The 15,122-nt window shown below is 40.1% G+C and overlaps 1 protein-coding gene across 4 annotated transcripts in view; it reads left to right on the top strand.

The window, feature by feature from the left end:
- Positions 1–15,122, top strand: part of TENM1 (teneurin transmembrane protein 1) — a 1,080,468-nt gene that overhangs the window by 996,747 nt on the left and 68,599 nt on the right. For all 4 annotated transcript variants that reach the window (XM_063937256.1, XM_063937254.1, XM_063937255.1 and 1 more), the window contains one exon: positions 8,412–8,922. In XM_063937256.1, coding sequence (XP_063793326.1) covers positions 8,412–8,922 — 511 coding nt within the window. The remainder of the gene's footprint in view (positions 1–8,411; positions 8,923–15,122) is intronic.

Raw genomic sequence — 15,122 nt, 5'->3', positions numbered from 1 at the left:
GATGATCAACATTAGCCTTAAGCACATCATATTTCGCATTATTGGGTTTTACAGCAGCAATTACATGGGAATCTGGTATAATTACAACCTCAGGTGTTACATTAGGAGAACTCTGCAGAAGTAAAAGGTTAGTCAGATCCAATATACACCCATTAGGGATCATAAAGTCAGACCCTAATAAATTAGTTTCACTTGGCAGTGAGGCTAATGCAAATGTGTGAATTGCAGATACATCTCCTATTTGTATTTGGAGAGGGTTTGACAGCACTGTATCTACCTTATTCCCTGCAAAGCTTTGGAGATGTATTGTTTTTCCTGCAACAGAGGAGAGTGATGTGGCTGATCATCATGTAGGATTGATATGGCTGCTCCGGTGTCTAGTAACATTGTGTGCTGGTGGCCCCTGACCAGAACCGAGACTTGAGGGCGCCCGCACCTATCTAAAGTGATTGGTGCAACTATCCTTGGGGCCACTGACTGTCAATTTTTCTCCTTTTGTGTGTCAGATTGCTGCACTTTGTTTGCTTTTTCTAAATTCTCATACTTCTCTTTTATGGCCTGTAGCTGGTGTCTTAGCTCTGTGTAAGTGGGACCCTGGTGTTTAAACTCTGTGTCCTTTCCTCTGTTCCCAAAATGTTGTGAGTAACCCATGTGTCTATTCCAAGCTCCATCATTTGAATGTCCTTGGTATCCTCTACCTCCACCTCTAAAAATGGATCTCTCTTTAAAAAGTCCCCCTCTCCTTTGTGACCCTGTGTTCCATTGTGGGTTAAATGGTGTGTTTACCTCCCCTGGAATGTGGGGCCCTTCAACCACCATTGGTCTACCTTCTGACTGTAATGCTGCAACCCTCTTTATAACACATTTCTCATTCCTTTCTGCCATCTTACGTTGCTTACTGGCCTGTACTGCTTGAAAGGACCGCTGCATTAATCCCATTATTTTATCATAGCTATGCTTTACGGTATCTATCAAGTGTTCACACTTAGCTTTAATTGTGGGGTGCGAGTTATGCACCAACAAGTTTTTGAAATCTTTGCTGTTTTTCTGACTGTTGTCATTTTTGCTGTTTCCTGCACTGTATGCTGCCCACAATCTATTTGCATATATTAATGGGTTCTCCTCACTTTGCTGTTTGATTTCATATGCAACCATTGTGCCTGCTACTGAAGGGTTAATTATCTTTTGTAGCTCCTCTACAGTTTCTTCATATGTACCTTTACCTTCTTTAATCAAATCTGTCAAAGCACTCCAAGCAGCTAATGGAATTGTTAATTGCAGTACCTTAACCTGATCAGTGAGATTTCTAATTCCTAGAAGTTCACACCTCTGCTGGACATTAGCTGCATGGGAGGTGATGTGTTCTCCTGAACTCATTTTTCCAATCATATCTGCCACTCCCATGAGTGTTTTTATGGGTTGTGGGGGATGATTGGCACTAGGGGCCCTTGAGTGAATGGCCTCTCCTTCACTATTGAATCCCAATAGGGTGTTCCTACTCTCAGTGAGGAATGCTGGCTGTTTATGAGCCCTGTGTGCCTCAATTTCTGTCTGTACTTCTTCATCACTACTATCTGTGCCTATTAATATAGAGCACTCCCTATTCGCTGCTGATTCTGCAAACTCTCCCATTGCTATGGGTACCCTGAGGGTAGATTCAGTAGAATTCCCCTCTCCCCAGCAGTCCTCTCTGTCCTCATGATTTGTGTCCCATTGTTCTCTTTCATATGCATAGATAGGATATGGGGCAGTGGCTGCAGTTCCTATCCTAATGTTTGCAGCAATATGTCCTTTCAGAACAGATATCTCTTGCATAAGCTGCATCTCCCTGTCCACACAAGGGGTATGGTCAATAGCTTTCCCTTTCATACATTCTGTGAGCTGTCCCTGCATAACTTTATATGCACTTATTATCTCATCTCTCTCTGTTGTAACCTCTGTTAGAGCTCTCCTACATTCTGTGGATTCCCTCTGAGCATTTTTATGTTTCTGTAACACTTCATCCTGGGAGATTTTACCCATGTCATTAAGTGTTGTTAAAGTTTTAATTTGGATATTTAGCTGATCTATTTTTTCTTTGCTTTCTGTTTCTTTTAAATTAGATTCTTCTCTACATTTTTGTAGGGTTTTAGCTAAACTGCTTAATTTAGCATCCATAGCCAAACAGGCTGCATACAAGCCTGCAATGGCTATTCCTTTCTGTTTCCTTTTCTTTGATGATTTAATTTCATCATCAAACAAACCCTGGACATAGTTCCATGGGTTTTCTTTTAATTTGGCATCACAAGCAAAGTCTGTACACTTTTGCTTTGTGATGTATTTCACTACCAAGCTGTCTATATTTGACATTGTAGCCATTTTACAGATTTATTCCCTTTCGTTATATGTATTCTATCACTGAGAATTACAAATTTTTAGTATTTGGGAACAATATTTCCTATATTTTGCACGTGGTATCCTCCCTTATCTGTTCGCTAGCCTGATAAGTTAAACTCTAACACCCGTGTTTTTTAATTTCTTACTTTAGGCCTTTTTAAAAAAAAAAAAATCTCTAGTCATTTGCAACTTATTCCACTGTGATCTTGTATTTTGCCCAGCGGGCTTATAGCCCTTGCGCTGCCCCTAAATATTGTATTTAGTCAAAATTGATACTGAATAATTCCAAGTCCCTTCCGTGGTCGCCAATGTTGATTTAATGGAATCTTATATAACATATATTTATTATATCATATATTGATATAATGGTTTATGTATTTTATATCTGCAAATATATTATAATAGGCTTACAAATAGGTGGGCTCATAACAAAAGGGGTGATGTTTAGTACTGGTCCAATCACACAATATGTTATGCGTGGACGTTCCTATTTAATACCTGTGATTGGCTCAGATTAAAGGAGCTATATCTCTACTGTCCAGGAAATATTTCCAGGAAAAGCCTAAATATACTTTACAGAGATATATAATCCTGGCTCATTGAACATATAAGTACTATACTTTGACTACAAGTCAGTTGTCCCAACTTGCAGAGCCTTATATAATATATGCAGATTTCATGTATAACTTTAGTGATTCCGAAAATGAGTTCAAGACTTGGAATACCAGCTCTATTTTGTCTAGTACATTTATTATAGGTGATACAAATTACAAGATAAGATAACACAATGATAATAAATCTTATAATTTATCTATGCCTCCTTAACCATGGTACATACATAAGACACAAACAGTTTTACAAACTTAAACAATTAATACACATACTATACACTTGCAAGAATATGTGAGGGCATAATTCATAGCTACCGTCTTAGGATCCTGACTCCCTCTGGACTTCGTTCCTTCCTCCTCTCCTTCTAACTCTCTAGCTATCAGACTGCCCCTTTTATCCTATATTCTACCAATTCAAAACTAGTATATTCCCACAGTTTCCAATGAAGTACATAATTATAGGTTTTGACAGATTCCAAAGTGTAATAAAACGTTCTCTGCAGAACTCCGTCCCACGGTGGTGAGCATGTAGGGAATTTGGGATCATAAAATGTGGTATTTCTTTATCCATCAGAGATCTACCTTTGTATGGATGTGTAAACGATCTATTTCGCCTAGGCCCTAGGGTGTTAGCATAAATGATGGGGACCTGTTTATAGTGCGTTTGATCCTATATTATCATTGCCTCTGGCCAGCAGTATAACTGGACAATAGGCCAGCTAGTTGATAGACTTTCTAAAGGTATGAAGATCTTTGATTGTGAATTCCAATGTACCCTGTTCATACCAGTAACTGTTTGCATATTATGAGACCTGAGCTAGGTGACCTATTGACTTTATCCACCAAGTTATGATTATTTATTTGCTGTGTGTGAATAAAGTATACATTATACATATATCTACATATCATGTAAACTTTGATTTAATTGTACTTGGTATAGCGCAGATCAGACGTTAATCCTTTCATTAATTCAGATATGAATAATGGCATGGAAGGGATGAATTTGTGTAATGCTTAATGTATTGTGTATTCTGGCTATATGGCTTACACAGGGAAAACCTGTTTCTTACATAATGACCCATAATCTTGCAGTAAAACACACAGAAATACATGCTACTAAATTCTCAAAACATAAGACTAATACATTCAAACCTATTTAAGTTATACCTTACAATAATATATATATACACACACTCTTAACTGGTTAAAATCACATTGGGTAATAAATCATATTATTTAATTTACATAATTTGTTCTAACTTTGGTACCTACTAAATTATATTGTTATGTAATGGTCTATATGGCAACAGGGGTAATTCTGAGTTGATCGCAGCAGCAAGTTTGTTAGCAATTGGGCAAAACCATGTGCAGATATAACATGTGCAGAGAGAGTTAGATTTGGGTGGGTTATTTTGTTTCTGTGCATGGTAAATACTGGCTGCTTTATTTTTACACTACAATTTAGATTTCAGTTTGAATACACCACACCCAAATCTAACTCTCTCAGCACATGTTATATCGCCCCCCCCCCCTGCAGTGCACATGGTTTTGCCCAACTGCTAACAAAATTGCTGCTGCGATCAACTCAGAATTAGGCCCTAAGAGAAAAGGATTTACCGGTAGGTATTAAAATCCTATTTACATTCCACGTATTTATGATTTTCTCATTAAAGAGTCACTTCTATCATATTGTTTTTGTTACAAACATGAAACAGTACCCAACACACAAAATGGAAAGCTGCTCAATCAGATTGTAATGTCACTCAGGTGCTAAAAGGGAGGGGTAATTCTGTGTAGGAAAAAAACTGTGTTCCCTAATGCACACCGAGTGAAAAATATTACTACATAATAGTCAGATAATACGGAGATCTTAGTTGCGTATATCTGCAGATATAGGGTTAAGCCCCCAGGCCGATCGACAAGGCTCCTCCGTCACTGGGGGTCCCTAATACTAGGTATGGGTCCGGGGTGCAGGACCCCACGATGTCGGCACAGGTCGGCCACCCCAGGTCAGCACACAGGTGAAAATTAATAGGGGTTAATAAGAAGCACAGAAGTGCTATGTAAGTGGTGTGATTAAAATAATATATACAAAATAATATATACAAAGTGATAGGGAAAATCATAAGTGTTAATAAAGTGTTAGGGTGTGCCGACCTGAAGCAGCCCAGCCATACCGACACAGGGGCCACCGCACCCCACACCCACCCCATAAATAATTACAAATATGTCTGGGTTAAATTCCCAGTGTTAGGCCACATGGTAATGGCTCCTACAGCATCTGAGAGCCAGCTTACCTGGGGATACCCCTGGCTTCCCCTATGGCACTATAGAGTCAGCAATCCCTCCTAATGCTGACCCATCTATGCCTCTCTAAGTACAATACACAAAATGGAAAGCTGCTCAATCAGATTGTAATGTCACTCAGGTGCTAAAAGGGAGGGGTAATTCTGTGTAGGAAAAAAACTGTGTTCCCTAATGCACACCGAGTGAAAAATATTACTACATAATAGTCAGATAATACGGAGATCTTAGTTGCGTATATCTGCAGATATAGGGTTAAGCCCCCAGGCCGATCGACAAGGCTTCTCCGTCACTGGGGGCTGCAGATATACGCAACTAAGATCTCCGTATTATCTGACTATTATGTAGTAATATTTTTCACTCGGTGTGCATTAGGGAACACAGTTTTTTTCCTACACAGAATTACCCCTCCCTCTTAGCACCTGAGTGACATTACAATCTGATTGAGCAGCTTTCCATTTTGTGTATTGTACTTAGAGAGGCATAGATGGGTCAGCATTAGGAGGGATTGCTGACTCCATAGTGCCATAGGGGAAGCCAGGGGTATCCCCAGGTAAGCTGGCTCTCAGATGCTGTAGGAGCCATTACCATGTGGCCTTACACTGGGAATTTAACCCAGACATATTTGTAATTATTTATGGGGTGGGTGTGGGGTGCGGTGGCCCCTGTGTCGGTATGGCTGGGCTGCTTCAGGTCGGCACACCCTAACACTTTATTAACACTTATGATTTTCCCTATCACTTTGTATATATTATTTTGTATATATTATTTTAATCACACCACTTACATAGCACTTCTGTGCTTCTTATTAACCCCTATTAATTTTCACCTGTGTGCTGACCTGGGGTGGCCGACCTGTGCCGACATCGTGGGGTCCTGCACCCCGGACCCATACCTAGTATTAGGGACCCCCAGTGACGGAGAAGCCTTGTCGATCGGCCTGGGGGCTTAACCCTATATCTGCAGATATACGCAACTAAGATCTCCGTATTATCTGACTATTATGTAGTAATATTTTTCACTCGGTGTGCATTAGGGAACACAGTTTTTTTCCTACACAGAATTACCCCTCCCTTTTAGCACCTGAGTGACATTACAATCTGATTGAGCAGCTTTCCATTTTGTGTATTGTACTTAGAGAGGCATAGATGGGTCAGCATTAGGAGGGATTGCTGACTCCATAGTGCCATAGGGGAAGCCAGGGGTATCCCCAGGTAAGCTGGCTCTCAGATGCTGTAGGAGCCATTACCATGTGGCCTTACACTGGGAATTTAACCCAGACATATTTGTAATTATTTATGGGGTGGGTGTGGGGTGCGGTGGCCCCTGTGTCGGTATGGCTGGGCTGCTTCAGGTCGGCACACCCTAACACTTTATTAACACTTATGATTTTCCCTATCACTTTGTATATATTATTTTGAATATATTATTTTAATCACACCACTTACATAGCACTTCTGTGCTTCTTATTAACCCCTATTAATTTTCACCTGTGTGCTGACCTGGGGTGGCCGACCTGTGCCGACATCGTGGGGTACTGCACCCCGGACCCATACCTAGTATTAGGGACCCCCAGTGACGGAGAAGCCTTGTCGATCGGCCTGGGGGCTTAACCCTATATCTGCAGATATACGCAACTAAGATCTCCGTATTATCTGACTATTATGTAGTAATATTTTTCACTCGGTGTGCATTAGGGAACACAGTTTTTTTCCTACATGAAACAGTACCCAAGCTTACTTGAGGTGAGAAGGTAGAGTGCATTTACTGTTTCCCAAAATGCCCCAGGACAGAGGGTCTGATTCTGAGTAGCATGCAATGCCCATGTTCTTTGCCTTGAACAATTTTTTGCTATTGCCTACAAACTTGTACGACACCTGCGTTATATTGTGTGTACGCATAGAGGAACAGTAGCAATAGAGACACATGGTGAATGAAATGTACTGGAAACGTATTGGGTATTACTTGGTGGTGACTGGGAGAATGCTATTCAGATGCAGAGAGATGCACTGTCTTATGGTATGTTATAGGAGTATAGCAGGCGTGTCGCATTGCAGGTTGTGATGGAGACCATACTCTGGCAGAGATTCCGCACCCAGCATGAGGGTATTGCACGTTTTGATGGTGCGACCAACAACTACACCTAAAGACACCTGTTTAAAGATGCACAAAGTCAGCATCTCAGTCCTTACACATTCTTGTACACCAGGGAAGGGCTTATGCTAGCATTAACATAAAGTCGCAGACACGACTATAGAAAAAGATGCTAAAGCGGTCGCAGCAGCATTCAACTCTGAATCAGCTCCCAAATGTGGACTGGGTTTAGGGCTTAATTCAGTAAGGATAGCAAATTCTGCTAATTAGCAGAATTTGCTATCCTTTGGAGCATGTGCTCAGGGCCACCCATCGCTGGGCAAGGCCGCCCAGCATGCTGACTGGAGCCTTCTCCCCTTCAACAAGCAAAAATTGTGATCATTGACAGGCAGAGGCAATCGCATCTTTTTCTCAAAAATTCCGGTTGGGTCACACCCTGCGATCCAACCTGAATTAGGCGCTTAGTTTGTTATCCTCGATGTAAAACTAGGTAAGTGGGCACCATCTGCTGTGTTATCTAGTGAGGGTGGCACTCCATGCAGTTTTATTACAGCCAAAGACCTTTAAATGACAGAAGAAACTTCACTTAAGTACCGTATGTGTTCTACCTAATGGGTTTTGTTTTTAACCCTTTTAGCAGAATAATATATGTAAGCAAAAACTACATTCCATTTTTCTAACAGTATTAAACAGGACTCTATTTACATGCAAGCGCAGTAGTACATTGAGGAGATTGCTGTGTAGGGAAATTCGGCAGATGTCCTGGCACTGTATATGTAGGCAGGAAAAAAACAAACAAACAATTTTTGTACCAGCAGGGCTTTGGATCTTCAAAAATTGCAATTGCTGAGATAAATGTATAATTATGCTAATCTTTGCTGATTCACCCTTAAAATGATATAATTTGAAGTAATGATTTTTGAAATGCACTGCACATTACATTTGTGTCTGTAGACTTTACACCGCATATATTAAAAAACATATACAATTTACAGATTCATTAATTTGATATTATTTGTCCCTTAGGTGATGGTGGATTTGCAAAAGACGCCAGGCTTAAAGCGCCCTCCTCGTTAGCTGTGTCTCCAGATGGCACGCTGTACATAGCTGATCTTGGCAACATACGCATCCGAGCAGTCACCAGAAACAAGCCTCATTTAAATGCCATGAATATGTATGAGGTTGCCTCTCCAGCAGACCAAGAATTGTATCAATTCAGTACCAATGGGACTCATCTACACACTTTAAACCTTATAACTAGGGACTATGTATACAATTTCACCTATAACGGCGATGGGGATATTATATCTGTCACCAGCAGTAATGGTAATTCAGTACATATACGAAGAGATGCTGGCGGGATGCCCCTGTGGCTGGTGGTTCCTGAAGGACAAGTCTACTGGCTCACGATCAGTAACAATGGAGTGCTGAAAAGGATATCAGCTCAAGGATATAACCTAGCACTGATGACGTATCATGGTAATACCGGGCTTCTGGCAACCAAAAGCAATGAGAATGGCTGGACTACTGTTTATGAGTAAGTTGAACATAGTTTAGGTTTTAATTGCAGAAACAAGAGGTATATCACCAAATCCCTTTGCGCAGAATGGGAAATAGCTCCAAATAGTGTAAAAAAGTTTTAATAAAATACATAAAACAAGAATAAGATAGGCAAATTGGACTCTCACCGATTCAATTGGTCCACTGAAACAGTAGACAGATAGCGCATAAGAATGAAAAAAAAACCAGGCGTCCCCGGAATATGCAGTCCTAACGGTGTGCGTCCCAAGTCCCCAATCAGCTCTCCTGTCACCAACGCGATTCTACACCACAAGGGTGTCTTTTTCCCATTCTTTGGAGGTCATTGAAAGAACAGGGCGAGAACGTCAGCAGTTCCAGTGAGACCCTGAGGAGACTTATTGCCATATTGTCTACTCATTTGTGTAGACCAATATATCTGGTACGAGTTGTAGGTAGAAGAGTGAAAACTCATTAATTTCCCATTTGTCATACAGTTATATGCTATGACGTTTTCTTATTTTTTGAGGTGAAAACCCCATTGGGGATGTCAAATTATTTGATTCCGAAAAATAATATACCTCTTGTTTCTATTTGTTTTGAGTGTGGGTGACACTTTTTTATCTCTAAAATCCCATTGTTGCGGTTTAGCGCATTGTATAAACACTACTTCTCTCTTTGCTAGGTTTTAATTGTGTCATCTGTGTATTTATGTGTCGTTTTTTAGAATTGGAAAATGTTTTAAGTTGAAAACCATACTATACAGATCCACAATTATCTCTAGTTTTAAAATATTTGAAACAATTGTGCCAGTGCACAATAAGGCATTAGTAAGTGTATGCCAGGGTTGTACTGCCAATTCCAGATATACTTACTGTACCTCAAATGAAAGCTTTCAGGCATAATGGTGACAATGCTGAGCTGAATGCAAGTCAGACATAATTGCCCCCGTATCACCATATTTATCAGGTTTGGAATTAATCTTCTGTTTTTTCAAGTTTAATGTACTATACTGGATAACTTTTTCTTTTTATGAATACTTGGAATATTCGTTCCTAGAAAGATATCTGAATTAGGCTGATTCAACATCAGATTCCTCACACACTTGTTTGGCATACCGTTGACATTTATCGTGTTTGAAGCAAGCAGATTACAACAGGGTTTGCGCACCCTTTTCTTCTATCACCGTGTCATTGTTCATTTCCTCAACAGAATTAAAATAAAGAGATGCCTTTAACCTAAAACAACAATGACTAAAACAAACTAAAGGAGAGGGATCTCTCTCCTGCCAACATGCCTCCACATGCTTAGAGCAGTTTACACCATAAGTCCAGCCTTATGGTTCAGGAGATTTTGTGATGAGTCAGTGGAATTTGCCTGCCTTATATATATATAAATACCAGCGCTTTTCTTCAAAAAGGCTAATGCTGCTGCTCACCTCCATGGGGGGAATCCAACTGTTTTGCGCGCCGGCAGCCTCTAGATGGCGCCCAACAGAGCAATTCAAATCCCCTGCTATGCTATTTTCTAGGTTACTAGGTTACTTGTGTAACACTATCACACTCTGCACCCATTATAGATATGCCACTGTATGTACAGTGCATCCGGAAAGTATTCACAGCGCTTCACTTTTTCCACATTTTGTTATGTTACAGCCTTATTACAAAATAGAATAAATTATTTTCCCCCTCAAAATTCTACACACAATACCCTTTAATAACAACATGATTTTTTTTTTTTAGATCTTTGCAAATGTATTAAAAATAAAAAACTAAGAAATCACATGTACATAAGTATTCACAGCCTTTGCCATGAAGCTCAAAATTGAGCTCAGGTGCATCCTATTTCCACTGATCATCCTTGAGATGTTCCTACAGCTTGATTGGAGTCCACCTGTGGTAAATTCAATTGATTGGACATGATTTGGAAAGGCACACACCTGTGCATGTCTGAGCACAAACCAAGCATGAAGTCAAAGGAATTGTCTGTAGACCTCCGAGACAGGATTCTCTTGAGGCACAAATCTGGGGAAGGGTACAGAAAAATATTTGCTGCTTTGAAGGTCCGAATGAGCACAATGGCCTCCTTCATTCATAAATAGAAGAAGTTAGGAACCACCAGGACTCTTCCTAGAGCTGGCCGGCCATCTAAACTGAGCGATCAGGGGAGAAGGGCCCTAGTCAGGGAAGTGACCAAGAACCCGATGGTCACTCTGTCAGTGCTACAGCATTCCTCGGTGGAGAGAGGAGAACCTTCCAGAAGGACAACCATCTCTGCAGCAATCCACCAATTAGGCCTATATGGTAGAGTGGCCAGACGGAAGCCACTCCTTAATAAAAAGCACATGAGAGCCTGCCTGGAGTTTGTCAAAATGCACCTGAAGGACTCTGAGACCATGAGAAACAAAATTCTCTGGTCTGATGAGACAAAGATTGAACTCTTTGATGTGAATGGCAGGTGTCATGTTTGGAGGAAACCAGGCACCTCTTATCACCAGGCCAATACCATCCCTATAGTGAAGCATGGTGGTAGCAGCATCATGCTGTGGGGATGTTTTTCAGCGACAGGAACTGGGAGACTAGTCAGGATAGAGGGAAAGATGAATGTAGCAATGTACAGAGACATCCTGGATGAAAACCTGCTCCAGAGCGTTCTTGACCTCAGACTTGGGAGACGGTTCATCTTTTCGGCAGGACAACAACTCTAAGCACACAGCCAAGATATCAAAGGAGTGTCTTCAGGACAACTCTGTGAATGTCCTTGAGTGGCCCAGCCAGAGCCCAGACATGAAGCCGATTGAATATCTCTGGAGAGATCTGAAAATGGCTGTGCACCGACGCTTCTCATCCAACCTGATGGAGCTTGAGAGGTGCTGCAAAGATGAGTGGGCGAAACTGGCCAAAGATAGGTGTGCCAAGCTTGTGGCATCATATTCAAAAAGACGTGAGGCTGTGATTGCTGCCAAAGGTGCATCAACAAAGTTTTGAGCAATGGCTGTGAATACTTATGGACATGTGATTTCTTAGTTTTTTGTTTTTAATAAATGTGCAAAAATTTAAAAAAAATCTTTTTTCATGTTGTCATGTGTAGAATTTTGAGGGGGAAAAATTATGTTTTCCCTTTTGGAATAAGGTTGTACTTGTAACATAACAAAATGTGGAAAAAGTGAAGCGCTGTGCATACTTTCCAGATGCAGTGTGAGTGTGTGTGTGTGTGTGTGTGTGTGTGTGTGTGTGTGTGTGTGTGTGTTTGTATGTATGTATGTATGTGTGTGCGTGTGTGTGTGTGTGTGTGTGTGTGTGTGTGTGTGTGTGTGTGTGTATATATATATCTCAATTCTTTCTTAATATTAAAAAGCATTATATAATTACTAAGTGCATTCTACAATATGAAGCCCTTGATGTCATTAATTAACTTCTGCGGTATAGTTAATACATAGTACAGCTTACAAATGTCCAAATTAAAATTTAAAAAATATTGACCCAATATCAATATGGTATGATGAGTTTGATATATAGAACAATAAATGTAGAAATGTTAAACTAATACAACGTTATCGTCTCAGCAACAAAGATCAGTACAGCACATAATGGAATGAATATGGAGATAGTTATATACAATTGTTAGAGGAAGCGCAAAAAATCCAGTGTGTGCATATTATGGGGATTATTAATATGAGTCTTAACAGTCTTTGCATAATGCTCAGACAAGATATCCTGAAATGCCATTACAGTTAAGCAAGCGATTTGATATCCTCCTGAGTATAGAGTATTAAACAGGACACAGGACCTAGAGTGAACCTCTCATCTCCTTTCAATGGAAGTACCCGTCAGCTAAAGAAAATCCAAAAATTTTGCAAAACAATAATCCTTTCTCACTGGTTATAAAAAGCTAAATGGCGGAGGTTATTTTAAAGAGGAAATTCCCATTAATAATGATAATGTTGATTTTCAGCAAACTTACTAAAATTACATCTTGCTGTATGTTTCAAATTACATTGGCTGAAAAAAACATAGGCTCTCATTCCGAGTTGTTCGCTCGGTAAAAATCTTCGCATCGCAGCGATTTTCCGCTTAATGCGCATGCGCAATGTCCGCACTGCAACTGCGCCAAGTAAATTTGCTATGCACTTAGTAATTTTACTCACGGCTTTTTCATCGGTCTGGCGATCGTAATGTGATTGACAGGAAATGGGTGAAGCTGGGCGGAAACAGGCCGTTTTATGGGCGTGTGGGAAAAAACGCTACCGTTTCCGGAAAAAACGCAGGAGTGGCCGGAGAAACGGAGGAGTGTCTGGGCGAACGCTGGGTTTGTTTGTGACGTCAAACCAGGAACAACAAGCACTGAACTGATCGCAGATGCCGAGTAAGTCTGAAGCTACTCAGAAACTGCTACGAGGTGTGTAATCGCAATATTGCGATTACTTCGTTCGCAATTTTAAGATGCTAAGATTCACTCCCAGTAGGCGGCGGCTTAGCGTGAGCAACTCTGCTAAAATCGCCTTGCGAGCGAACAACTCGGAATGACCTCCATAATTCTTTCTGAGTTAATGATATAGTTCATACAAAACCGATAAGAAACCTAGCTGCAGGACAACAGTTTCATCAGCAAATATTCTGGTGTCAGAGGAGAAACTTTGATGAATCTTTGAAGTCTGAGTTGACGTTATCCATACACTTCCTTAAGCAGCCACATTGCTAAATGCCTGTATGTAACTTCAAAGACCATTATAACAAGTCATTGATGGTTCTTGGATTGCAAGGACAGTGAACATTGTTTTAAGTGTATTCCGAAGAGATTAACTTGGGGAAAAGAAGGTCATTTAATTAAGCAAATAAAAGACACATTCAGTTTTATAGCCTTGCAGTTGTAATGTATTATGACACACAGTAGCTAATTATTATGACTCAGAGTACAGTTGGAGAAATGATAGTACAGTGGCCAAATAAAACATAAATTATACTGCTCATTTAGTGATGATATTGTTTTCAACAGTTGTCTTTAAATAAAAAGTAATATTTTAAATCATAATGGATTGTAACTAGGTTTGTGGTTTCCTTTAGGGGTGTGTAATAGCGGCAGCTGGGGCCTTTCTTGTGAGATTCATCTTCTCCGCTTAAAGCAGCTGCATTTTATTTAGGAGATAGATATTTTTCTACTCAAATGTGATTATTTGGCACTTGACTTTTTTTTTTAAGTAGTCTCTCTCAGTCATTCTGTATAGTCGTCTAATTGAAGTAAACACTGTCACATAGAACTTTGTTCTCAGTTTAATGGAAGACATATGGCCATATGCAGCAGGGAGAAGTTCTATCCAAGTAATGATTACACCAAGCACTCTATTATCATGAAAAAGGGGCTTTATAAGGATAGCATTAGCACCATATAGAAGATGTGCTACGTTGCTTGAGGTGCCAATGTATTCTATATACTTGTTTTCAAAACAAATGTAATGTCTTAGCATTGCATAAAGATTTTTCTTGTAGCATTTACACATCTCATTTTAAGGGTCCTCTGTATTAATAAACACAACATTGCAGCTATTATTAACATTCTGTTATGTGGCAGATAATTTTTTCATTTTTAATGAAAATATCCCTGCTACGTACATAGGGAAACCCGCAGGGACCTGAAAGTTACTTCTACGACATTTTGGAGGAGTTCTTCACATTTGTAAAAAAAAAAACTCCTTCGGGAGAATCTGACACTGCGCACGCGCACAGGGTCAGTATCCGGAATCGGAACCATCGCTGGATGAAGGCTGCAGGATGGGGATCCAGAGACCTCTCTCCTGCTAGCATGCCTCCGTAGGCTTAGAGCAGTTTATACCATCTGAAGATGGTGTAAACTAATGATTCCAAACTCTGAAAAGCTTTGCTTTTCAGGGTTAGTACATAGGGGTCAGATCATAAACCACATTGATAATAATGGGGACTGCGATCTGTGGTGCTATTTAGCATTCTGCAGGAGATATCTGTGAAATCTCCTGCATTATGCTATTAGTACATAGCAACAAACCATAAAATGATGCAGAAACTTTATAAAGAGGCCCCTTAATCTGAGATTAGAAATTTGTAAAAATATTATTGTTTTATTAAGATGCTCTTGTTGTCTATTATTTTATATTGCAGTGTGAAACCTTTTATGGCACATAGATGTCTCTACTTGAATTCTTGTCTGTCAAGAGTATTTGGCCAATAGCTGGGCCGCTTCACATCC

Source organism: Pseudophryne corroboree, chromosome 8 (assembly GCF_028390025.1).
Source record: "Pseudophryne corroboree isolate aPseCor3 chromosome 8, aPseCor3.hap2, whole genome shotgun sequence".
Classification (NCBI taxonomy): domain Eukaryota; kingdom Metazoa; phylum Chordata; class Amphibia; order Anura; family Myobatrachidae; genus Pseudophryne; species Pseudophryne corroboree.
Note: the sequence above shows the minus strand (reverse complement) of the source record. Positions and strands in the feature narration are given on the sequence as shown.